The sequence below is a fragment of the Falco biarmicus genome, chromosome 6, assembly GCF_023638135.1.
Source record: "Falco biarmicus isolate bFalBia1 chromosome 6, bFalBia1.pri, whole genome shotgun sequence".
Classification (NCBI taxonomy): domain Eukaryota; kingdom Metazoa; phylum Chordata; class Aves; order Falconiformes; family Falconidae; genus Falco; species Falco biarmicus.
The window spans coordinates 39,628,976-39,656,833 of record NC_079293.1 but is presented as its reverse complement, the minus strand read 5'-3'; the positions used below and the strand labels follow the sequence as shown (position 1 = coordinate 39,656,833).

General features: G+C 36.2%; 1 protein-coding gene across 1 annotated transcript in view; it reads right to left on the bottom strand.

The window, feature by feature from the left end:
• The window catches only part of PDE10A (phosphodiesterase 10A), a 194,471-nt gene that overhangs the window by 12,632 nt on the left and 153,981 nt on the right, over positions 1–27,858 (bottom strand). Inside the window, exons 11-20 of the mRNA XM_056344009.1 lie at positions 24,174–24,316; positions 21,889–21,981; positions 21,076–21,262; positions 19,478–19,620; positions 17,377–17,460; positions 15,523–15,673; positions 12,237–12,392; positions 8,790–8,962; positions 6,667–6,778; positions 2,349–2,429 (exon numbers count right to left, since the gene is read on the bottom strand). Coding sequence (XP_056199984.1) covers positions 2,349–2,429; positions 6,667–6,778; positions 8,790–8,962; positions 12,237–12,392; positions 15,523–15,673; positions 17,377–17,460; positions 19,478–19,620; positions 21,076–21,262; positions 21,889–21,981; positions 24,174–24,316 — 1,323 coding nt within the window. The remainder of the gene's footprint in view (positions 1–2,348; positions 2,430–6,666; positions 6,779–8,789; positions 8,963–12,236; positions 12,393–15,522; positions 15,674–17,376; positions 17,461–19,477; positions 19,621–21,075; positions 21,263–21,888; positions 21,982–24,173; positions 24,317–27,858) is intronic.

Genomic DNA, 27,858 nt, shown 5'->3' with positions numbered 1-27,858 from the left:
GGATTAGATTATCTGAATAAATTATTGCAGATTGATTTTCATGTTGCCATGGCTAGACAGAAAGCCTAGAGTTCGCTCAGGTACAAGCAAACTGTTGAAGTCACGGCAGGAAAGGCAAGGTATTCTGAAGACACATAAGCAAGAGGAACTAGAAAGTATCTTTAGTTTCTGAAATAAATTTTCCCTGTCTCTTCAACTGCGCATCTTAAACATACCGCTAGCTTTAAGAGCTGGATCTTCCATGTTCTGACTGAAGAAAGAAATCACCCTTAACATATTAATCTTCACTGCATGAGAGTAAACTTTTTATTTCTACCTTGAAAACTATATTTTGGAGGTAAGCTTTGAATGGCTGAAGGACATGAACTGTTCCTTCTCTCTCCCTTCATTACTCAGGCTGGCTTGACTTGTTTATGAAAAGTGCTTTCAGGTCACTGCATAGTTTTGGCATTTCTATTTTCTTCACAGGTTACAAAAGGAGGGGCAGAAAAGAAGGTGATGGGATCTTTGCTGAATCAGGAACAAATCCTCAGTGCAGGCTCCACAGCAGGAAGACACCAAACTCAGAGACCTTAGAGGAGCTGTGCTGCAAAGGGTGTAAAGGGCAACAGAAACCCAGTGATCCAGCCACCCAAGTGAGAGGAAGAGCCAAGTACAAGCTGTTCTCATCAAAGATGAGTAGCTGAGGCAGAAGTAGTTGTCTTCAGAGGTTGCATGTTTACACAAATCTTCATTTCCTAAACATCATTGTAATTTAAATAAGGTATTAATGCTTTAATTAAAGGCCACATAAAAATCCTCATTAATTCTTTTTGTTAGAGCCCAAGGAAATGGATGATAATGCTTTATTAAACTATTTAGTCTCTACTTAAGTACAGGAATGGTTACTTTCACCGAGTTATGTATGTCTTAAATCTCACATTTTGCTGTAACATTGTTTTAAGACACAGCAGCTTCAACTGTACTACTGAAGTTGGCTTTTGTCGTCTATTTTGCTTAATATTTCACTGTTATGCTATTAAGAAGCATGAAACTGAGCACAAAGTAAAAAAGAACCTGAAGAAAACAGTACCTGGAAAAAAAATTATTGCATTTTAAAGAGGAAAAAGGAGCTTATTTCTTAGATCTGTGGTTTCAACCCATTAACAATTCTTTCAGAAATGCCAACATGACTATGTACTACAATACTCTGTACTTTTCAAGATCATCAAAGATAACTAATCTAGTGTGTGGAAAAATAAATCACATGCAGAAAAATGTTTCTTCTCTTTTTTAGGCTTATACTGAGCACAGAAATTTAGTAAATTAACTGCTAAGTCCTTAATATAATAAGGGTAATCGTTTTAATGCTAAAAAATGATAGAGCATGTGTCAAAATGTAAAGTGTCAGAATATAAAAAATTCCATACTCTTTCTTACAAGTTATTAATCTACAGTGATTTTGTGATACTTTGTCATGTTTATTTCAAATGTTATTTTTAATTTCAGAATTCATTAAATGCTTTGTGAGTGCTAACTACTGACAATTAAAACATCAGAGGCCACTGAAATAAAAAAAACCCTTATGCATATATATATATTTGTATATGAATGGAGAATTTAAATTTATTTTTCCCTGCTCAGATAATCAAAGAACAAGCTACTTTTTTCATTTACCCAAAAAAGTTAGTTCAAAGACCTTTCTTCCACCTAAATTTATGTTACAATTTTGCCTAAGAAAAGCATAAAAAAGCAGTCATTTCTGCACAGAAAAATCAGTACTCAAAGACTTTGAAAAACAGTTGAGGCTTTTAGAAATACACCCTTTACTGCTTATCCTCAAGAAACTCTTCACATTATTCTTTTTTCTTTTTTAAGAATGTCAAAAAGCAGTGATTGTAGTTATCCAAAAATATGATGAAGTTTTGGTCCAGAATCACAAATATTTTGAAATCTGAAACTGAGTATTTTAATGAAGAACAGGTGACAAAGTTCATTTTGCATTCAGGGTAAAACTGCAAAACCCAAAACCTTTGAGCTGAAAGATGAAGCAACCACTTACTAAGTTGAAAAAGTGTTTTTGACACCTCTCAAAATCGTAGGTGATTGTGGTTTAGCTAGAGTTACAAACACAGAGAATGGAGCAAGTGACAACAGCAAAGAGCATACTGTCATTTAAGTAAAGATTTGAAAACAAGTTTTCCACTGCTACTTAAAAAAAAAAAACTATCACTGTTTTGCATGCAGAACATAGAATTCATACTCAACATCAAATGCAATATGAACTAATATATATATATATATAAAGTGTTTTCCGTACATGTTTTATTAACACTATAAACATGTATCATTTTACTGAGAGTTCATACCTGACCCTGAGGGACTTCATCTTTCTTGTCTCTGTCCATCATAGGAATAGGTTGAATACCTGTTTTCTTCATCTCATCACCCTGGACAAAAGCAGACAGAGAGAGAGATTAGGACAAGACTACCGAGATCTGAATTAATTTCCATCTTCTATTGTATGTCAATCTAAAAATTCAGCATTTAAAATATTGTGTGGTACCAGTCCAAGGCAATCTCAGAAAACTGCTTAAGGAGGGGCTCATTTTATACATTCACCTAAACGATAAGGTAAAACAGCAGATCCTAAAAATGAAGTTTTTGAGTCAATGTACACACATTCTCCTTGTTTCCAAGGGGGTCTCCATAATAAAAAGCAACTGGAAGAAAAAAAAAACAACAAATAAATCAGTTCATTCTATTCTGTTCTATTCATAGTCAGTCTCATCTTTCAAAACATGACCTGTTTAAAGCACTATACTATGATGACCAGCAGAACACAACTCCTCCATCAAAGTAAAAGCTGAGTAAAAGAAGTGAATGTACAATGTGCCCTCTTTGTCAACAATCCAGTCTTTTTGACAATGCTGCTTTGAAGAAGCCGCCTGTCAAACAGCCTTCTTTTCTTTAAGTATGTTATCCCTCTACATTTGTAAGATGAATAGTGGGAAGGATGCAGTATATGTAAAGACCAGATATATGCAATGTACAAGAGAAAACTGTCTCCTTGTATTTACCCATTACCAGCAGAGCAGTCAAAACACATTTCGGAGCACTATACTGGGCTTGAACACAATTACTCCTTAAAAATCTGTAAGTAGCTGGCTACTTTCTCTAACAAATTGAAGTTTTCCAAGTCTTATGCCTCAACTGCATCGTCAAAACACCATGGATGTTTAATCTTGAGGTGCTAAAGGCAACTACAGCTGCAGCAATGGTTGCTTTTGGCTACTGCTCATATCTGAGATTCCAAAGTCAATATGATCTTCAAACTGTTAACCTTATGTATGGAGTTTGCATAGCAAGGTTTAGGTAGTGGGGATGGGGGTGCTACAGGAGTGACTTCTGCGAGAAGATGCTAGAAGCACTTTGAGGGCTGCTATAGGGCAACTTAAATCCATCCCAGCCAGACACAATACACCTTATTCGGGGACAAAGTTTATTTAGGGTAACTGCTCACACAATATTTCCTTATCTGTGTCCTTTAATATGAGATTCAACTTTTTAGCTATCTGAAAGTCTGGGACGTTTCCTAAATCCATGTTCTATGCTTCTGCTACAGTTAGTGAAGGCATCTCCAGAAGACAATGTATTGTATCTCCCTCCTTTCCAAGGAAGGATTTCGGCATCTTTACTCTAAGAGAAGTTTGCAGTATAATAAATTGATTCTAGTTTGAGCAGAGCATCTTTCTGTTTGACTGCCTTGCAACTACTGTAACTATAGAAAGTTCTGGAAGTCAATTCCCTCTTACATATTTAGCCTCAACATCATATTAACTACGATCCTGCTCAATTAACCAAAGATGTAATCAGGAAGCTATTTTTGAATTGGTATCTGTAGTAGTCTCTCATATTTTTTCACCTAGTCAAGAGACTACAATCATTGAGTCTGGTCTCTGTTAGACATTTTACTGCTGAAAGAAACAAAAGGAAAAGCTTCCTTCCTCAGCTGATAAAAAAAGATGCCTATAGCAATTCCAAGCACAGAAATTCAGTGGAGTGTTATTTAGGAGCTATAAGCAAATTTTGGTTTCATCTGCCCCCAGTAAATAATACTTTTTTTTTGCATTTGCTTGATGTACTGCAATTGATTGATCCAAGACTATTTGCAGCTACTGTAGTCTCAATGATAAACTCCTCAACACTAAACCATTCAGCATCATATGATTTCACACTCTTTGCTTAACATAAGATCAAGTGCCTGAGAAACACCTGAAGTCAGAGCTTTGAGGAAACTGTACAGCCTCTGACTGATTATGCCAAAATTGAACAAAGCTCAGATTTATGTTTGCCATCTCACCTTGGGGGAAAAAAAAGAAAGAAAAAAAAAAGGTACCACAGAATCACAGCATGGTTTGGGTTGGAAGGGACCTCTTGGGATCATCCAATTCATCCCACACACCTGCCCCAGCAGGATCAGCTAGAGCAGGTGATCCAGGGCTGTGTTCATTCAGCTTCTGAATATCTCCAGTGATGGAGACCCCACAACCTCTCTGGGCAACCAGTGCCACCAGTTGACCACCCTCACAGTAAAAAAGTATTACCTTTAGTTGGAATGCACGCACTAGAAATACAAGTGTTTTCTTCTGTTCAGTATGTGCAAACACATATATGATACACTGTTATGAAAAAAATACTGCTTTTATCCTCATAGTTATGATCATGGCCAGAAAGTTAAAGTTGAAATTTTAAGCAAAGAAGCTTGTATCATAGTTGCATCGCTAGAATAATTGGCTTAAAATCTCTAAAAAAATACTGCAGAAATGGTTTAATGACTGCCTAGTGTCTCACATCTCAAAAAATAAAAATCAAAGCAGATAAATCCTGTAATCCTGTATAACTGATCAGCAAACATATTATTTTGCTTGAGTTATAGCACTATAGGAAAGCTTCATGTTGAGTGACAACAGGCTAGGTCTTAGCTGAAAGCACTAACTATACTGGGCTTTGTCCAATAAAGAAAAGATCAGCGTGACATACCACAAAACTGATGCAAACTCTTCTGCAGTTACTGTTTTAGCTAATGATTACACAAAGAAGAAATATTATAAACATGCTCTGATTAAATCATTCAACATATTAAGATTATGAGTTCAAGCAGTAATTAGAGGCAACAGTCTATCCTACTTCTAGAAGGTAACATAACCATTCAATCTAGTCAAATATACTTTTCTAGAGTTTACCTTTTTTCCAATTAAGGAACAATTTATGCAGTAAAACAGAGTCTAAACTTTCTATTGATTTGGCTTTCCCAGGATTTTCTTTATATCTGTCTCCGGCTTTCCAATTTCCAGAAGCATTTAGATCGGTGGCTGAATTTGTCAGCCATCCTGACTGGATCACAACATATCCAACTTCTGCCATGTATTAATTAACCTCTTCTTAAAGAGGACTCAGTAAAACACCAACTACAGAATTCAATTTCTGTCAATAACTTCTAATTTACATTTGCTCCATGAAGTAGCAATTTAACAAGATACACCTTTATTAACTTATCGTTGGATTACAAAACAGGTTAAAGTTGGGGCAAGCTCAATTATGTCCATAGTTCCATCTTTATTATTGTTGAGTAGGAAAAATCAGTTTGATCCTTCCTTCTCCACTTGGTTCACCAGATTTGCATGAAAAAGTCTTTTCACAAGTAAGCAAAAGAGTTGAATATGTAATCAGTGAGGCAGATCAGTATTATACGTCCATTATATCATTCATAAAAACACACCAGTGCTGACATTATAGAAAGTGAGTACTGAACTAGATTTTTGAGCTTATATAGCCTGCATTTTTCAAATATTTTATTGTAGTCTGAGCTGTTCGCAATTAAGAGAATGAAAACACGTGAATACATGTAACACCCACAAGCCATGCACACCTTGAATTTCATAATGAACACACAACAGGCAGGACAACAATCTCAGCACTATATGCATGCTATATCAGATCTATGAGCTTGATTTCCATTTTACACCTGTGTAAAACAGAAATAAGCCACTGAATTCTGCAGGCTTCCACAGGGCACATAACAGAAAAGAGCAACACTTTATGATACATGTGTGCAATAGTAGCTCTGAAAATACAGCACATCTTTTACAACTGCATACTTGAACTCTGCAACACTGTCAGAATTTATTCTTTATCCCTAAAATAGTCACTTCCACTTTACAAATGATCAGATAAGGAAATTGTAAGGTTTGTCATATTTGCTTTAGCATTTCCTAGACACATACTACAGCTTCACAAGTGTGTTTCAAGGCAAGTGACATGGAAGCTGGTTTCATATTTTGAATTTTAGAAAAACAGATCCTTTACAAAACTACAGCTAGTGACTCAAAAAGCCTTACAGATTTTCTTCTATGTTCCATTGCTTGATCATTTTATATTAGGGCATACTTTTTAAATTCATCTTTAACAGAGAGAAGAAACATTGCCTGACAATTAGGAATCTAACTCAGCTCTTTAAATAGCTTCAGAGTAAACAACAATAAATGTGCATGCATCAATGAACATTCTTTAAAACAAGCATGCTAAGATATTGATTGAAAAATACTTTTCTTCTTCTTCTTCTTCTTCTTCTTCTTCCTGGATGCTTCCATTTATAAAGATAGTAAGCAAAAGAAACACACATACCTCAGCCCAGAATTCCGCATATATATCATTGGCCGTCAGTCTGGTAACCGGCCACAACTTTGTTACAGAACACAGATCACAAGCTGTCATCATCAGACCAATCACTCTGTCTCTAAAATAAAATAACATTAAATTGTGAGTTAAATTGGTAAAGAATTAATGAACACACTGCAAAGTTTTTACTTGCCCTTCCTCAGTTCAATCAGCAGTAAAGTACCTATAATACAAAATTTCCTCCACTTTGCTTGTTTCTTCCTCGCTTGTTTATGATTCATTGGTAAAGCATCACACAAATGGTATATTATAATCCCTGTAGTATTCCCTGCATTGTTTGCAGCCAGAGTTCACTGACCACCCTCTGCACAATCGCATTCACAGAAAAGCACGCAAGAGTCTCTGCATTGTTAAAACACTCACACACCCCTCCTTCATTTTCTGAAAATACAGTACAAGTCTATAAAAAGAAAGACAGCATATCCTGTTGTTGGATTTCTTTCTGTTCTTTAAAAGAGAGAAACACATGCTCAAAAAAAGAGGAAAAACTAGTCCTGAGACTGCCTCAAGGTACTGTCATTGCTTTGTTGGAATGAATTCTAACCCTGACAGAACAAGAATCCTACACGTAACTCTGTCCTACACAGCAACGAATCTGCTCACAGAATAACTGAACAGTATCAGTGGGCTTATAACCATTATTAGCATAAGGCACACACACACAAAAATCTTATTTAAACAGTTTTCTAGCACTTATCTACCACCCCAAACCTATGGTTTATGAATCTAAGTTTTATAAAGAAAACTGGCCAATTCAATGAATGAATTCATGTGTTTTCCACCCAGTGAAGGACTTAAGATGACACTTAAGGTCACCTGCATCTTTGTTAATAATGCCTACTGCATGAAAAAACCATACAGCTTGCTAACTTGCATGCCAGGGTGATGCCAGTCATTACAACTGTACCAACAGACAAATATACCAGGGAAAACACACAATATAACCAATAGGTAAATGGCAAAGTGCAATTCCCCTGAAACAAGAAAGAGGATTCACCAGCCATGTAAGGGCCAAATCTAGCATTGCATTGCATGTACAGACACCAGTTAGAAGCCTTGGATTTTTTAGCCACATTACAAACTGATGTCCTCTCTTCAGGCAGGAGGCTTTGCACTGAAAATGCTCTGAGGGCAGGTAAGATTAAAAAAAATAATAAACAGAATAGAATATTCAATCACACACTAAATAGTTGTGATCCTGTTTAAATTTTACAAACACAAAATTCAAGTTTCCCAGTAAACTTCATCCTGAGCTTATCAGGAGTTACTATATCTTTGGGTTTTTTAAGATGCTGAAGTTTATTCAAGACTGAGAAGCTTCAGTTCCATACTGGGAAATAGGCTTTTAAAAACTGCCCTTCATACAGTGTTGCAATAATTGATTCAAAACTACTGGCAAAAACCTGTAAAACTCCTCATAAAGAAGACCCAAGTATCAAAGATCCTTTTGAAAAGAAATCAGAATCATGACTCAATATTTTCCCATAATACCTCTCTAATTTTTCACTTCATTACATTAATGACAAGATCCACTTTAAATAAGCTCTGAATGGCTGCATGAACACTTTAATGTAGCCTGTTATGAGCCACATCTCTCATCCAGGGTGCACCGTGTTTTGCTTATATGGACAAAGAAAGTAATGTATTAATGAATATATGCACTTCTACTTTTTAAAAAAAACTTAGAGTTATCTTAATTCAGAAAGGTTGGGGTCTGACTAGAATTCTTTCCAAAAAAAAGCATGTGAAAGAATAAAAAAATACTGACATAAAAATAAAACTAAGTACTTATTCCACTATACCTTTTTCCCCACCACGTAACTTCCTGTGCACTAACTTTCCTCTGTAGTTGATCTGTCACTGAATTGTGCAGATGACATCCAAAAGGCAGTGACATGCAATATAACCCAATAGAAATTACTGTTACATACTTGGGATTCCACACACAGCTGGACTTCAAAGTTTCATATGTAAGAAAATTACCATTTACACAGAGGTTTTTTGCAAAAATGAGGTTTTTCTTTCTGGAATTAATGCTATAGTGAACTAATACTGGTTTGCTGCTTTACCTGTGTGCTTGATTCTTAAGGTTTAATGCTCCCGTCTGATGCAGCTCTTCAAGCTGTTTTCTATTTCCAAAATACAGGGCAAGGTCTGTGGCAATGATGGCTTTCCGGATGATCTCAAGTACTTGCTCATATTCACTGGAGCTCAGATTGGAGAAGACATTGTGCCCTTCCAGCTATGAAAAAGTAAAAAACCAATAAAAAGCACAAGCTCTAATTTTGAGATGATTGTAGTCCTTACGTCACCAGACAGGTTACAACGGTTTTACAGCCCAATGACAACTTTTGTTGCAAATTCAAATGCTAACAGCCTGAAATTCCCATTTTCATCTTTCCTTTTCAAATACCATCATGAAACCTATGACAGACGCTGATTTAGTTTTGGAACTGCTCCTTCTGAAGCCTAAAGGTATTATGAGAAAAAAATGCTAGCTGCTGCTTCTTTGATTTATAAGCACTAAAGACACAGCATTTCTAGACAGTTTTAGCTTGGGAACTTGTGATTCTATCCTGATCCAGAGCACTGCATTGCCAAGTTGGCAAACTGAGTATCTGATTCACTCTGAAGTACAATTTTGATCCTCCATAACATAATACGAATAAGGAAATATCCAAATTAAAGTACTAAACCGATTTTGTTTTCACAGTGTTCCAAATGAAATGTGCCTGAAATTGCTGCATTTACTGATACAATTTTCTCTATAGAAATAAAGTTAATTACAGTATTTTAAGGTATATGAACATTTAGGGGAAAAAGCTGCTTTGTTCAACCATGAGTTGACTGACTCACAAATTAAAGACAATGGTTTCCACTACAAACACTCTGGCAACATGCCACTGTCATCCCTTTTTAATTTTCACTACGTTTTATTGCACATTTAACTGACAATATCCATGTACTGTGATCGCTCATGAAGCTATATCACATTTTGAAAAGTCGACACTATTTGCTGACTCTAAGGTCTGGAAAATGACTTGTCAAAAGTCTTACTACTGTTGAGAGGAAACAGAGAAAAATAAGAAAAAATAAGCCAGCCATGTCAAGGTGTGCACATTCACAAATAGGAAATATTATTAAAATATATCAAATGCAGATGTGTTTTGACATTTAATTGGCATTTGGACCAAAGCTCATAAAAAGTTTCTCTGGCTTTTGTCAAGCATTTACATAATTTGTTCAAAATAAATCCTCCGTGGTACAAACAGGCTTGGTTTCCTCTCACCATCTGGAACATAAACATCATTTTCCAACATTTTTACTTGGACAAGTAGATTTCTTGTGAATAATAAATAGAAAATACAATCCATCTATGTCTCAGTGCTCCTTTGACAAACCCCTAAGTCACAGAAAATGATGTTTGAACAAAAAAAGTTCAGAACAGTTTAACCCATCATCATCACTTTGGGAGCAGGGAATGACTACTACTACTTTTCATGATTTAGGGTTTTGGGGACCCTTTCCTTCCCAATCTTGCTCCCTAATCCATGTGAACAGGCTATTTTGTCCTAATATTAAAATTATTCTGGATTCTATCCTTTAGGCTTTACAAGCTGCGCTATCAGAAAGACCACTGTGACAAATTCTGTTCATACTACTAAAGAAGACATATTCTGTGAAGTACTGGCAGAAGCTGCCATTTCTGAGCATGTCACTTGGGCTTTTGAGTAGTACATACAAAGTACAGCTCCTAAGATTTTATTTTTTCCCTGCTGAGCTAAAGTTAGTGAATAGAATCCTCTGTATTTGCAAGTATGGTAAACTGCAGGTGGATAAGCAAAGTAGCTATAAAGTTTCAAGCAGTGAAAAGTACCACAGGTTACTAACTTAAAGTTAAAACTCATTGAGATAAAGCCTAAACAGTCTGGTGGGCTGGTTGGCTTTTTTTTCTTTTTTCTTTTCTTTTTTTTTTTTTTTTTTTTTTTTTTTTTTTTTTTTTTTTAAACAGTCCAGGAATTTAGTAAGGCTTTTTGATTCAAACAGAAAACAGCAAGTCCAAAAGGCTGCTCTAATCTGTCTTGCTGCTAATTACCACCATGGGCACTTGGTAGCCAGTGTCTGAATCCAGTCTACAGCCCTGACTCCCTATCTCCTTTTCCTCACTCACGCTGATGCCAAGGCTAGGAGGTAGCAGGGAAGAAAAAGGGTTCCCTGCCTTCTTGGCAAATGGGACTTTCACTGATTACAACATTTCTGCAGGAAAAACACAAAATGTGTTTTGAAGAATGACTGAAGTCTACTTCATGTAGCCATAGAGGGAAAGGGAAGTGTTAATGGCTGAGGAACTTGCTCACTGTGCACATACTCACACAAAGAATGAATACTAAAAATCTAATGCCATACCACCACTGAAGGATTCAGTTACACCCTCCTACATGAAGGAGCATTCAGAGATAAAGTTTCCATTCTGTGATGAAATGTACAAGATACCTAAACCCATAACCACAAGGTGTACTTCTGAATGCAATACAGAATATGTATTTTTCCTAAAAGGTGATTAGGTATTTAAGAAAATAAATATCTTCCCCCTGAAAGACCAGAAAGAAAGAAAAGTTAACAACAAATAGTGGCACAGTAGCATGGTAAGGCTGTGCATTGAGTGTGTGCATGGTAAACTAAAACCAGTGAGCACGAGTATGCTATGGACTGGCAGTGGTTTCACAGGTGAGAGTTCTCTCTTCTAATTGAGCATGAAAAAGTTTTCACTGATGAGAAAATATTTGTGTCTCAGTAGCACACTTGGGTTTCCCAAAATGTGCCTGCATGACTTCTTGTAGTTTTCTGTTAAACATACAAACACTTTACCTTACATTAGGAGCTCTCTTTCACAGATTATTACCTCACTCAGTTTTTTTTTGAATTTCAAATTGCTGCATGACAAAAAACCACATTATAACATAATGAAAAAAGTTTAAACTTTTCATGCGTGCAAAATTAACATTGTCTCTTTCATGCCACACATTTAATGTCTGCGGAATTTATTACAGCAGGTTTTCAAGCTTCTCATGCAAACTTTTGCCAGCACTTGAGTTTTCATTCAGAATTTCAGGCTGGCTGTAGACTTTGCTGAAGGACACTATGCCAGAAATACCTAAATGAGAAACTGATTTTTCATTTTCAAAGTTCCTGTTCCGTATGGTCATAGGAAAAAACATCACTGAGCCAGAAGCCAAAAGCTCCAAAGGAAGGCCATAAGCAAACACCTTCAAATACACAATTTTTTTTTTATAACATAAAGATTTGGGAAGGCTATCTTTTGCACTATTATTGAATGCTTGGCTTGCTAAATATGAAACATGACTTGCTGTAATAAATCATCCACTCTTCTAAATGAGCACTACAATCCAGAAATTAAATCAATCATGCTTCAGAAAATCTATTGGGTAATGATGTGACTCGTATTTCCACCACGGGATTCTACTGCACAGAAGATACAATTTCAGTAATCCTACCTGCAGGATGGACACTGTCTGAGAGAAGTGGTGCTGTTCCATCGTTGATGTGGAATAGAGAGCAGCCAAGGGGTGATCAAATTTCTGAAGATAGCTGTTACTGTAGCCTCTGTGATCCAGGTCATGACACAGGCATGCAACTAAAAGACCTTTTCGCTACCAAAAAAAAAAAAAAAAAAAAAAAAAGATAAACATGAAAAGTAAGATGTATTTCCTGCCCCTAGATGTCACTCTTTTGCCAAAATACTGTAAAAGTTGCACTATGCTTTCATTACCTTCAAAAAACACATGGAGAAACATCCCTAAAATTGCAAGAAACACAAAAGTGAGGACGTGCTGAATTAAAATTCTCAGTTCAGTTGTAAGCCAAACCTTTTATATATTATGAATTTAAAAAACGTTGTTACACAATCGTATACTATTAGAGGGATTCTGCTTCAGGAAGAAACCTGAGTTTTAAAGAGTTTGGTCATCCACTGATTCCTTACTGTGTTTATTAACAAAAAAAAAAAAACCAAAAAAAAAAAAAACCCCCAAAAAAACCCAACAAACAAACAAAAAAAAATATGCAGTTATTGAGAGAGGAAATACATAAGATGTATGATCTCCTTGTCAAGGCAGCTGCACTGAAGTCTAACTGAAGTCTGATGCTAGACCTGCCTCTGCAACACTCCTCAAAGACACTGACCAAGTCTCCTAGGTGAAAATTTTCCTTGGAAGTCACTAATGTGAGCCACAGAAATGCTGGACAACAGCAACTGCAAACAAGGTAAGAAGGTAACTGATGTTTTTATCTAATTAACTCTTTAATATCCTGAAGAAAGTGAGTCACTGAAATCTCTCTTTCAACACACAAACTGTGTGAACACTTGCAAAAGGTTGTCACACAACAGATGTTTTTTGAAAACACATTCATTAATGGCTGTGAAGCAGTCACTGTCATTATAGATTTCACAGCTCTGTCTTATAGTTCGTTCTGATGAGTGTTCAGTAAACAAGGATAAAGCTATAAAATTAAGCAGAAAAAGAATACTGATTAACCACATATTAAGTGAGCAACATCCAATCTGTCTACTGTACTGAGGCACACGATTCTGTGGAAAAATAGCAAACCATGATGTAACTAAAGATTTTATCACAAGCTTACAATATATAGAATTAAGATTGTAGCAACCCTAACCGTAATTCTGATTTTGAGACCCTGAGAGTTTCACTTTTATTTTAAATCCTTCACTTTTATTTTTAATGATATCTTTCCAATATTGCATCTTGTGAAATGCATTTTTTTTAAAAGCATGTAATAAAACAGATGATGCAGCAGCACACATCCACACAGCAGAAGTGCACCCTTCGTAACATAACACACAACATTACTTGAAGTTGTGCAGTAACAGCTGTAGGAAGCTGGTATCCCCTTTTCCTTACCATCAGGGGGGGAAGTTGTGTAATGAATAGGCTTGAAAAACAGTCTCTGAGCAAAAGAAAGATGAATGTCAGTGTTCTTTGTGCTACGTGTTAGATCTAGTGGGCATAAGCTTTTGTGTCCTTCCCCCCAAAGTTTAACTCTTCTGTTGCATCCTTTACAACCCGCGTATTTCCAGCCTTACAATTCTCATCAGTCTGCCCCTTGTACCAGACGATTCTCTTTGTCTAGCTCACCCCAGCCTCCATGTCCCGGAAATTCATTCATGTCTCACTTCTTCAGGATTACACAATGCCTAAACCCAGCACTCTTGACCTTGTATCCATTGTCCCTGCTTGGATCCCAAATCTTTGACCACTGCCAACTGCTGGACCTATTTGTCTCTAGACCAGAGTCCACTTTACAGTGTTTCATACTTCTCTTCCCATCTTCAAGTCTAGGTGTTCATGTCATCAGCCCTCACCTGAGACCAGCCCATTCTAGTTCCCAAAACTTTCATTCAGCAGTTTCCTGTATTCTTGCTGGATTCACCTCCAGTCTCAAGAAAGGTGACTGCTAGGAAGAGCTGGAACACAGACTGTGATAAGGCATCCAAACAGGTGAAGGCTGGCTGGCGTTTGGCAAGGAACAGACTGATACCATCTCTCTTAACAGCTTCCTCTTTTGCTCTTTCTGTCTTTCTTGCTCTGCATCTCCCAAAAGATGAGGTTTACTATTTGGCTAATACTGAATGTTAACAGAACTCTAAATATTCCCTGAGTCTGCACTCCACAGATTTTTGTTGTTAAAGGAATACTGACTTTTTTTCTAACTTGCATAGCTTTGCCAACTTTCAGCATATGCCTGGCAAATGCCACCTTCCCCTTTTAGTGTCAGTTTTCAAGTCCCTGCTATACAGCAGAATAAACTTGACCTTTTTAAATGAAAGATTCCCAAATTTTATTTCACTCTCATACACCAAAAAAACCCTTGATTTCTCCTAGCACGTTTCTTTAAAAGACTCAAACAATTCGGGCTGAAATTTCCCCAAATGAATCAGCTGGAGGAAGTTACAGAGCTTCAGAAATTACAGCCCAAATGGCTAGTATTTGGCAAAGTTACACACAACTGAAAATAGGTTCTCCCAGTCAGAAGTTTCAGGTAGTATTAGTAATAGACAGCGCTTCCAGTTGCACCACCATAATTCAGAAAAAAAATAGTGACAGTTCTTCATAGTGTATATTAACATTTAATCATTCTAAGTCTTTCATTTTATTATTACAACTTTTCAGTTGGTGATCTATTCAAAGATTTTTTTTTCCCCTCGATTTCTTTAAACACCATGCATTTATCTTTAAAAAATATACACACATACTAAGGAAAAATGTTGTCCAATAAAAGTTAATCAGTAAATTAGAACATTTGGACAACTGTTTTCCTTACATCCTTTCTACTCTTCTCCCTTACTCACATATGTCAACCACCTCTGCAACCCTTGTCTGCCTATTCAGAATCTCTCTAACCTCATAGGGTTCAAGATCCAGGGTGCTTCCCTCCCCTCAGTACAGACCTGACAGTTCGTTAAATAATTAAAGACTGACTGTAAGCAACCAGGGAGAACCTCAAAATATGGGCAAGGGCTTAGAGCAAATCTGTTACTCCTCCCCTTCAGTGGGCAGACCTGAGAAACATGAAGGAAACACTAGGAGTAGGAATCTGAATAATCCTCATTCCTCAGGCTTTCCACTCATACCCGTTCCTCTACAGGGACCTTTATGTATACTCTGCCCAAGCTGACAGCAAAATTCTAGCATAGAAAATGGACTTCTATGATGGCTGATACCTCTGACGAGGTCTAGTAACTGATGCAGTCATCTCACCTACCTCTAGGTCCGTGAAAAGCCCCTGGTTGTTCTGAAGTATGGCATACATGCAATGTGCAACGGTAACGGCATGCTTCCAGTTGTGGTAGGGCACACGGCGATAATTCTTCTTTACAGACATAGTAAATCGGCATAGCTTTTCAAGTTCAAAGCTAGAAAGAAATTAATTTGGTTAGAGACAAAAAATAAGAATGGAAAAATAACCAACAGAGGAGAAAAGATGCTCTTTGATTTAATCTTCTTGCTAGGATTGACTCTCCTTGCAGATGACTCATTGATTACAAGAGTCATTCAAGTTTTGGCAAGGACAGGGGAGCGTGGATACCTGATAATGCTCTTCGTTTGGTTCGTGGAGTTCTGGAGCACAAGTGAAGCTACGCAGCTCAGGCAACACAATTACACAACCTTGCCTGATTCCAGAAACTTGAAGTGTGGTTTCTTTAATTCATTATCTATTCAACTTGCCAAGTAGGGAAACTGCATCTAATGGAAAATCTGAGAACTTTGTTTGTGATCAGAACAGAAAATCAGGGTTTTTGAAGCAAATGACACAGAGGAAATTTAAAATTTAAATTAAAATTTCAGTCAAATGCCAAAAGTGTAAGTTGTTTTGAATAAAAGAAGTTGAGATGCTCCATATCGACATTGTGAAAAGAAGAAGATTTTACTTTTTCCAAGACTTCAAGATTTTTTTCCAGTTTGGCTAAATGAACAGAAATCCACATTTCACTGTTTCTTCCTTTTTCAAACAATATTTTGTTAAGTACTGCCATCCATGAAAATCTCCAAATCTATAGCATTTATGGGATTATTTCTTAAAGATTTTTATATTTTTTTCTATTAATATAGACAAGCAAAAAGAATTTATGATCAAGAATATTTTCACTAAGGTAATAATAAAAAGCAGTAATAAAGTAACAGTGATGTTTGGCTTATGTGCTTATCAAAACCACCTCTTGAGAGAGTTCATACTCAATAGTACCAAAGCTCTGCACAATCTTTAACAGACTTTACCTACCTATGTTCCTTTGAAAGAAAAGCTGAATACTTATCATTTACAGATGAGAAATTCAGGCACAAATTATATATCTGGTAAAATTTTCTGAAGTACCTAATCTGAGCTGCCCAGGGTGAAAATGGAATATTACGCTTGCGCTCAGGACTGAACTGAAGATGCCAGAGTCTCAAGTCACGGACTTTTTCCCTCATAAACAGATCACTTTTCCTTATTTTCAGTTTTTCCTTTGTTACTGTGGTTTGACTTTTTTTAAGTTCCATGTTTTGATAATTTCTTGGGTATCTCAGGGAAGCGTTATTAATGTTCTAGTTTTGCAGTCTATGTGGGCTGAGAAAACAGTGTTTAATGTCTCTGACCTATATATAAAAATGTAAACACATCTAATGTATGGAGCCAGCTAGATAGAAAAACATATTCCTATGTGTGCTGAGCAAGGTTATTATTATTCTTAGCCTTAGTCTGACATCAGTAAAAATGGAGGCATATTGTCTTTCAAAAAAAGCTTTAGGCTTTTTTTTTTAATTAATATCTTCACCATCTTCTGTCTGAAAAGCAATCTCACCTCAGAACTAAACAATACTTCTATATATTGAAAGGACAACTGAGAGGATGATATCATGAGTTCTTTTGCCTGGCCATTCCCAAATTATATTAACTGAAGACCAAGAAGCTGGGACAGGAAACCAAAGCTGCTTATTACAGCCCTGTACAGACCAGACATAGTGAATAAACTCCAAAGAAAATAAGATCTTGAATTAGAAAATAATGATCTCAAAATCTTCTAATAAATAAACACATAAAGAAAAGAATTAAAGCAATAAATTATGTACTTCATACCAGGCTGTCCCACAGGACTGATGAACCATGTAGACAAAAATGGCAGGCCAGACATCCTCGTAGGGACTGATATCAAAGTGGTATCTAAGAAGACAGTTTCAGTTTAGTAAGGGCAAACACCTTCTCATCCTTACCAAAAGCAAGTGAAAATGAGTAGGTAATGCGTAACTGACAGCACTCACTTCTTTCTGAATACACACCGAAAACTGACTTTACAGGCTATATTCTCCAGCAATGTCAGTTAATGTATCTCCACATAGAATCATGGAATCATTTATGTTGGAAAAGATCCCAAAGATCATTGAGTCCAACCGTTACCCTTTGGCTTTCTTCAGTTAATAGAAACATAAACCTTTATTTAAGAATCCATTGCTTAAACAACGTACAAAAATCTTTGTTCAGGGATGATGAGAGTTTTACAGGCATTTCTAAAATATTTCAGACTTTTGTCGCAGGAATTGTAAAGATGGTGGTTTTAATAATATATTTACCGGCTTTTTTTGAATAATTTCTATCATTAATTCAGTGAGACTTGCTCTAATTTTGATAGAGAGGGGGGAAAAAAAATATCAACTTTTATTGACTAATAGAAATTGAGTCCAAAATTCAAACCCCAAACATTTCATACTGCATTTTTTTCTGTTTCATTAGCTGAGGGCTTCTCCCCTCTCCCAACATCAACATTTAGGCCTAATATTAGGGACCCACTCAGCAGAACTGTTTGTCCTTCAATTATTAATTAACCCCTTTCCCTGCACCTGCTGCGCTGCAAGTCTTCTATTTACTTTCCATTGAACCCAGCTAAACGCTTGCACATACGTGGCATACTGAACAGCACAGCAGGTGCAGGAGAGCTGAAGGTAGCTGAACTGCTTGGAAAATGGTTAAATGTATTCGGATTGCCTGAACTAAAGGATGTTAATATAATTTAAAATGAAATCTGTCATATTTGCAAGAAAAAGTATTTTTTGCTGAGGAGGTGGATTATATAATATCTAAAAAGCACAAGAAATTGTATTGCAAAGAATAAGCTTTATGAGGGTGTAATCCTGCAAGCTGCTAATACTTTGGCGTTCAAGCAAATCACTTCAGCATGTAATGAACTCTAACTGTATCCCGTCCCTGTTAAGCATACACTTGCATACTTTGCTCACTCACAGCTACAACATTCGGTGCCTAACAGAAGCGAGCAAGCTCCGGAGACTACGTTCACAAAGACAACTTAGATTTTGTGACTCTATATCACAGAGTTCTGACTTTAGGCACCTGGTCACTACAGTGTAATTTATTGTCCTGGGCCAGAAACAGTGACTGAAAATGAGATGACTCCCTGTGTGAGCGCTGAGCGGGGACTGACTGATAAAATACACGTAGAGGTATGTCTTCAGCACATAGCAGATCCTCGAGAGCTGAAAGTAACTAAATTATTTCAGAGAAAGCCTAAGAGGCTGTATGGGATGTCCTCATCCAAATTAAGGCTGCAGCTCTAAACTGTAGCACTTGGGATTTATAACCTTAAATTATCTTTGGAAGTGTAGAGATTTGTATCCATTTTCCCCTCCTTCAAGAAACACAAGCAGATGCGCAACACATGCACACTAAAAAAACCCCCAACCAAACAAAAAAACCCAACGCCCAACCCAAAACTGAAACACACTACCCAGAAAATCCCAGGAACGAGCTGAATCTTTTATTCTAAAACATATACAAGGGGATGAGATCATGCATTTGGTATTAATTACTGATGTTCCAGCTCATCCTCCTCTCTGGCTCTGAAATGTTGGTGACTTGGGACTATCAGAAAGCAAGCTCATCTCCACCATCCTTAGATATAAACTAATGCTTAAACCAACTACTGTAGCTACCCATGCCTGAGGATAGGTATTATTTTACATCTTCGATTTATAAATTTTGTTCACAGGTCACCGAGTATAAGTAAGTATAAGAAAGCCAGAGATAAACCCCTATGATTTTGGGACAGTTCAATAATAAAAGTGCTTCCTACAAAGCTCCACTACAGCTAGGGGAAAGAAAAAGACACATCATCTTTTCCACAGAATGACACAAGGTGCCAACGTCGCTACATGAGAAAAATACTTACAGTTCAATTTCTTTATAAATATGTGGAGGCAGTGTACAGTGCATGAGATTTTGCCACTCTTCTGCTGTACAAACACTGTGGTAGGATAGCTTCTCCATCGTTACACGGTAAATACACTCTGAATGGCGAATTCTGTGGTACATCTGAAAAAGGGAAGTCATTCATTAATGTAAAATTTTAATAAAGGAAGAAACATTTCTTTCTTGTATTCAAGCAATTAGTCTGAAAATACACATCTGCAAAATCGTTAGTGCTTTTGGCTGCTCATCTTCACACATTAGAAAAGTGATGGATTATATGAAATTCAGTACTTCTGGAAAACAGGGCCTTTATCACATCATTCGGCATCTACTCACTTGGGTAAACATCTAAGGCTTGGCTGATCTTTCACTGCATCTAAGCTCGTCCAAAAAAAAAATAAAAAATCAAAGCTCAGGCATTAGAAACAGAGCTCAGTCCCTTGCAGCATGCTAACAGAAAGAAAACTGGTAATGGCACAATTCATATTTTATGCCACTGCATGAATTCAGTCATTAATTGGTACAAATAACTGCTACCTAGGCACAGTAAAAAGTATATGAGACGTTTATCATACCTACATTACTATGCAATAACTGTGAAAAATAAGTACAGTTAATTATTGAGATGTTCAGATAGCAATTGCAGACATGGCATGGTTTGTAAAGTGAGGACACAACAATTTTAATAGCAAAGATAATCCTCTGGAGCAGTATGCCCTGAGTGGCGACATTTGCCATCTAAAAAGAGTGAACTCACACATACTTGAGCGATTGCATGGTCCCAAGTTTCATTTTTATGCAGGCCTTTCTACTTGCCTTGAGTCATGTGGAGCAAGTTTAAGTAATTGTTAGTAAAATTTGCTGCCCCAGTATATCGACAGTATAATGTTGGTAAAATGGCTTAATGTAAATCACCAAGCTTAACTGGCATTGTGTTGTATCTTACTTGTCATGAATAGGACACATTTCTTCTGCATTGCATTTTTCTTTCATTTATTGCATTTTTATGCTTATGTAGTAATGATCGTTAAATTGCTTACACTTCATACAAGAATAGTAATTTTTGTGATGATAAATGGTATGAAAACAAAAATAGCTATTCACTCTTACCTAGAGGTATGGACAACTATGAGTACATAGCACAGCATATAAATGTATAAATTGACGTCTTCGAATATTAAATGTACGGAATAGAGAGAAAACATAACATCTCCATCCCCCAGCTAAAATTGTAAAGCATGTGATCTGAATTTATAAAAATAGATAAGAATTTTAATTTCTAAAGGAAAAGAGAAGACAGACAGGTATCATTCACATTTCAGAGCTTGCTCTCTCAGTTTAGCTACAAGAAATTGATGTATCCAGGCTACAATTATTTCAGAAAGCATCAAATGTTTCCTTATCATTCTCTGGAAATACAATTATTCAGCAAAGAATTCAATGATTTCTGTTTCCTTGTTAATTCAATGGAACAAACTTATGAATCGTTTTAATAACGTAGAACATCAAAATCCTTAAGTAGGATTTCAAGTCTTCCCATTATAACCAATAGCTTACAAAAATTTAAATAAAACTTACATTAGCACAGTGTAAGGCTAAAGCACAAAAGACTGCAAACATTTTAAAGTTGTTCTCATCAGTTTTAGAGAAGGCACTTCCACTTATTTTGTTCACCATCTGCACAACACCTATTACACTTCCACGGCTTACAATAGGCATGCACAGGATATTTCTGGTTGTGTAGCCTGTGTAGAGGTCTACTTCTCTGCAGAGCCAGAAAAGAGAAAGGAAAAAAAGAAAATAGTTAATGTTATCAATTAATATCTATTCCTTGACTCTCAGAAATGTTGATCCACAATATACAAAATGGTTTTAAAGTACATGTAATTCGTATCTGCAGAAGTTCACCTCCAGAGCTCTGAAATATTTCCATCTACTGTGTCATATTAAGATAGAATTTTATAATCCTTTAAGTCTCCATTTTTAAGATAAAGAATGAATACTTCCTCAAATGTACAGTCAGTTGACTTATAAAATCAAGGAATATATTCAGGTACTTAAGCATGGTATTTGCTAGTGAACACTTTTTTTTTCTCCCCTGAAACTAATCGGATTGGAGGGAGGCTAAAAAAGAAAATCAGCAGCAGTCTACCTAACTGGGCAGAGTTCTGTAACAGGAAAAATAACTAGATTTTTCTCCATTATATTTATATTTGGTAAAAATAATACATTTTATTTGTATCTTAAAAATATCTCTGATGGCTGAAGTATTTAAATAGATAATAGGTTGTCTCCTCATCGGTGGATCACAGCTGCACAACTGCATCCTAATATGAAATCTAAGTAAAAGTTTTGGTGAGCTATCTTCCCTTCTCATGAACAAAATCCTACCTGTTAAAGCGTGGATCTGCATAGGCATCAGGGATGTTAAGGACTTCTCCTGTTCTTGCCACTTGACCAGCTATTCCTTTTTCTATAGAAAATCTGCAGAAAATAAAGATGTGCATAAGCCACAACATGATCTACCTGGAAAGATATTTTTCCAGTGGAGTCTGTCTTGGGCACAGCAAGGGATATTTGTTCACAACCAGCGTCAGTTCAATGCTTTTAGGAGAAAAACCTTATAAGAGAATAACTAATAGTAAGTAATAAAATACAAAAGCACATACTAACAGATACTTTTGAAAAGATTTTACATAACTACATAGTTTAATACAAAAAATGCCACAATATGACCATTTTAGTGACAAAAATGCAAAGTCTTCTATAACCCTGGGGGTTATGCCGAGTAAACATGACAGTTGTACAGAACCTGAGACTTGTGTTTACCTTTACAAGCTATCGAAATTATCATCACTTTTAGGTACTCATTGTTTCTTTAGACACATCATATGCAATATGGAGCTTGTTTCTTCAGGAAGGGCAGGTGGATTTGGTAAAATAAACTTGGAAAAAGACCAGTGGAGACTTCAAAGCTAAATATTATACACATTTGCCACGTACACCAGAATAATCATCTTGTTTCGTCTCATGAAACGCTAAAAATGCCATGGTACAAACTGCACCCCTTAATCACCACAACAAAGTTAAACACAACAAATATATTCTGGAGCTAAATCAGAAAAAAAAAAAAATATCTGTCTTGCAAGGAAATTTTTAATTCTTTGACATAGAACAAATTCTTGACATAAAACAGTTATGACATATAAGCACAAAAGAATTTGTGGAGAAAAATAAGTAGACAGGATCACATGTGGAACACTTTCAAATTTAAATGTACCCAGCTAGTATCCCGCCCCCACAGAAGTCACTGACAAAGCTGACAGGATTTCACCCTGCACACCTGATTTTAAGTTTTTGTTTTTTTCTGCTGCTTCTTGTGATAGGTACATCACACCAACTTAAAGCTCCTTCCTGATTACTGACTGACTCAGTGTCACTTTCTTACAGATATTTGAGTTGTACTTCTCTTTCAGTACACAGCACCTGAGAAACGGCTCACACCCTTGCACTCAAAGTCAACATTTCAGTAATTTTCATACAGAGAAGACAGAAAGATATAAGCAAGAAAAGCGATTAACAAGGAGTATGAAAGCGTATGTTAAAGCAAGCCACCTTCTTTAATTTACACCACCTCCTTGCTTGTCAGTATGTAAATTGCACCAATTTTTTGACTCCTTCCATTCTCATTTAGACAACGTAGTAAGTGGAAGTAAGTTTGTCTAAAGGAGTTCAAGTGAAGATATGAACCACACCTCGTATTGGCCCAGAACTTTAAAGTATGAGGAAATTAAAAAAAATCTGATAAAATCTATGCTAAGTATTTTAACAAAATTTTAGTGCAGAATATTAAGTTATACATTTCTTTCTTTTTACGAAGCTGCATGTTTAAAACCTGTGCGTGTCTTTGAAAATCTGTATCTACTAAGGATTCACAATTTTTGAAAAGTGGAAAACATTATAATGACTTTGTTGTTTTGCCTCTTTCATTAAAAAAATGTCTGTATGGGTAAAAATTATGTACTTGTGACACAAAGCAGAAATACATATCAATTTTAGACAGAGAACCCTATGTATTCATTACAAGTCCATATACATTTTCAAATTCACCACTTCAAGCATACTTCAAAATCACAATTATTTAAAAGTTTGAAAATACTCTAAATTCACATAAGAGTAAGTAAAACTAAATTACTGGACTTGAAGTTTTCAAAACCAATGATGAGTCCGTACTAGATTCTACATATGCCTAATCCATCTGTAAGAAGTACAAATTGTGATTTCCTTGCTTTGGATGTGCTTGAATTGCACAAATTTCAATTCCTCTTGGGGAAAAAAAGTCCCATACTGGCAGACTACGGGTTAGGTGCACCTTTACCTGCACCTTTACCTACCTCAGAACACCTCTGTTTTTTCCCCAACATGATTTCCAAAAGGACCGCCTCCGGAAGACGGCATTTCCAGGAGTGACGTTATAGCTTCAGAGACGTTGTTTCGATGGCACTGCAATGTCATTCCCAGAAGTACTACCTTCTGGAGGCGGGTCCTGGTGGGAATGATATCACAGTATGACAAGTATTGTCAGGGTACCTGCAGATAGGCACAGAGACTGGGTAATAAAATGCCTGCACATCCAAAGTTACAACGAAAATGCATTCTTCTGCTAGCACTCTTACCTTATTTCTTTGGTCTTCTTGAAGACAGGTTTCCCATCATTCTCTTCTCCAATATCAAAAAGGTCTGAATACAGCTCCTTATTTTTGTGGTCAACCTGGAAGAGTGCACACCTATCTGCATTCACCAGGTTTTTTGCATATATCTATAGACAAAAAATACCAAAACTAGAGTTAATGGTCATGAGTTAGATTACCTTCAGTCATTTATCTGATACAAACATAAGCCCCTAGAAGACAAAAGTTTTAAGGAATCATCCAGTATGAAAATCTGTTTAAGGGAGCATCCACCTTCACAGTAATCTTTAAAGATATAACTAAAAAGGAAAATGTGTCTTTTATTCAGTATTTTGTTGTAAATTACAGTGTTTCTCTCTTTGAGAAATGCAAGAATATCTTTAAAGGCTTGAATGTTTGCTAAAAGAAAAAAGGCTTTCCTACTACACTCTTTTTCAAGTACAAGGGATGCTTTTCAAAATGGTACCTTTCCTCCCTCTGCGTCTGGATATTATTCACCTTTACCTGATTTTATATAGATGGAATATAGCAAGACCTAAGAATATTTTTGTTTTTTTCTCTTTATCTTCCATGCAAATATATTGCTATTAAATATCCTACAAAAGAAGACATAACAGAGAGGCTAGTGTTTGTTTCTTAAAAAGCTAAATGCACCTGTAATACATAACAATGAACAAACAGGGACTATTGGAAGTGTCCTTATGGATTGCCCTGTGCAGCGGTCCAGGAAATGGCTGCAGCCTCCTGAAGCTGGGGACAGTTCTTGCACAAAAGCTGAGGCTTAATAGTTCTGCATGAACTAACAAAAGCCCACATGGCATCACCCACAGTCAAGACAGTACCATAGACTTGCACAGTCTCTTTCATGCTTTGAACCAACTAGTTTTATTGTAGCAAAACTAACTGCCAGCCAGTACTGATTGTCAGAACAGAATCTGGTCCCAGGAACACAGCAGCTCTTCACTGAAATGTTGCTCAGACATACAATGGACTTTCTGAGAACAAGAGGAAGAGCGAACCAAAGTTGAACAAGGATTACTGTGTTAACTTAAGATGCTGTATAGTCAGGTGCAAGGATCTGCTCTATCCAATTCAGATACATGTCCTATGTTTCTTACCTGTTCAGAAAGTATAGTAACTGCATGGTAGAGCATGATCTCAGGTGGATCTTGCTCAACTTTTTAAAATTGTATATAATAGCTATAACTACATCTTGGTGTGCAGGTCACATCTTAAGAATTCTCAAGACTTCCACATGGATGAATTAACTTCCCCCTCCTCCTCTCTTGTCTTTCAAAAATAAAAACAAAACCCTAAAATATTTCATTTCACACTAATGCAAAGAGATAAACATTAAACCTTGACAGAAAAAAACCTATGAGACTATAAACCATTAGTCGGGAGACTAATCCCATGCCATATGAGCTGTGAAATGGGGACTGCACAGAAATGATCTAGGCCAACTCTACAGAGCTTGGAGGGCCTTCCCGTACCAACAGAATCTATGGCTGGAAAGATTATGTCACTTTCTACTCCATTTTTGCTTCATCAGAGCAGTAGGATGTCAGGGAGACTGCAAGTTAAGAGGTAACTTTTGTGAAGTATTTCCCACTTTAGAGCATTAAGAAGTTCAAACATCTTGACCACTCGCACCATATTTTCCTTTGCTCAAACTGGAGTGAATGCAAACTGTGCCAAAAAGGACAAGGTGCTCAGTACATGCTTCTCTACACCTGTTCAGAAAGTGTATTACATTTCTTTATAAAATCAACAGCAAGGAGTCCTTCAATTTATACAATTAAATGTTTGTGTTCTAATTCACATGACTCAAGAACTTACCTTGATCATGACTCATGCTTTTCAAAAATAACTGTTTAAACACTACTAATTGAGTGAAAAATTTAATGGGATAAGGAAGTCTTACTTCTCTGAAGCCCTAGCTCAAATCCAGGCCAATGGCTGAAAGAGAGTATCAATACAAAAGGTATGTTCTGCACCATCAATATGAAGGCCAGCAACCACCTTTTGGGTAGCTTGCTAGTACTCAAATATATTGTAAGAAAATTTGCAAGACAATTTGAACTTCTGCTTCCCCTCCTTGTATTTATACTCAAAAACACCCTTATGCCACTAACTGAGTGATTTTAATGAAAATAAAAATCAAAAGAATGCTAAAATCCCTGTACTTTTTTCTTTATTATTACAGGAACAAATAAAACTTTAAATGCAATCACTAAAGGGTGAAGTAGTGAGGTGAAATTGAGTTCCACTCTTTCATCACTAAGAGACACAGAATAAGTCACATAACGATAAAAATCACGCTCCCATAAAATGGCAATAAATGTGCAAACATGTAATTTAATTAATTGGCCCAAGAAACAGTCAACTGCTACAGTTTATAAAGGAAGCTAAATATGAAACATCTACGCAGGTTAAAATGCAGAATCGTGATGTAGACAAGTGTTGGAAAAGGAGATGAAAGAGTAAGCATATTTTACTGCCCATTGTGTTTTCCACCAGACCTCTCTTCATACGGAAGAACAGGAAAGAATATCAATATTTGTTCTTAATGCCATATGTTATATTACACGAGCTCTTTTAAATGTTAAGCTATTTTTAAGCAGTTCATTTAAATTGAAAAAGTCAATGTTCAGGAACGTGTCCTATGTGCAGAATTCTTGACTGTGTACTAACTAGACTAAGAAAAACACTGCAGAATATTTTCCATTACTAATTCAAGTTTCTAAATAAAACCACTTTAATGTTGTTTATATTCTAAGTTTGTTGTCTTTGAATAGTCTAGCCATGAATATAGCTTTGAAGATTGGAGTAAGTACCAGAGTACTGTTGGAGAGTAATTTTTTGTCTACACAAATTGAAACAATGGTATCACAGACCCGATTAAGATTTACATTCAGGAAAAAGAACTGCAGCATGCAAGCACAATGAATGTGCTTAAATCTAAATAGCAGAATTCATATATCAAACACTCAAAATGTGCTACGAACAACCAGTCCATATGTATTTGTAAACACTGTTCAGGAAATAATTCTGAATTCAAGCTTGATTCAGAAAATTATAATCTGTTTCTGAACTGTACTTCAAGCCATTGATTAGTTATTTCAATGGACTTGGCTTTAGTGTTTTTTTATAAAACACTGACTGACTCTGTCACTCTTGTTATTGGTGTAAATACTTCTGCAAAGCAAAAGGGATGTCATGACTTGCATATTGCATTCAGCAAATGGAACAAATGCCCTAGGAGTAATGTTTGACCTCTAGTCCTTCCTACAGACAATAACTTCCTCAGGAGTGTTTTGCAGCATGTAGCAAATAGAATTTATGAAAAAGGAATTAATACAACAAGTTGAAATAAAAACAGAAGCCTTTCTGTTACAATTTTTAAAGCTTCTCTAAAACACAGTAACTTTTTATTTCAGAGATCATCACGTTTCGTCACTTACGAAAGCTGTGAAATGAAGTTGTGAGAATGAAAAAAAGCAAGCCGACCTTTGCCATCTTCTTCCATCCAGAGATGTTACTACTGTTTGTAATACATGTCCATTATAAACAGCTTCTATTTTTCAATGATGTAATGTCTTATTTCAAGGAAAGGAGAATGAAGGGCTTTAATAACTAAGACTAATAAACTTAGAAGTGAAAAAGACAA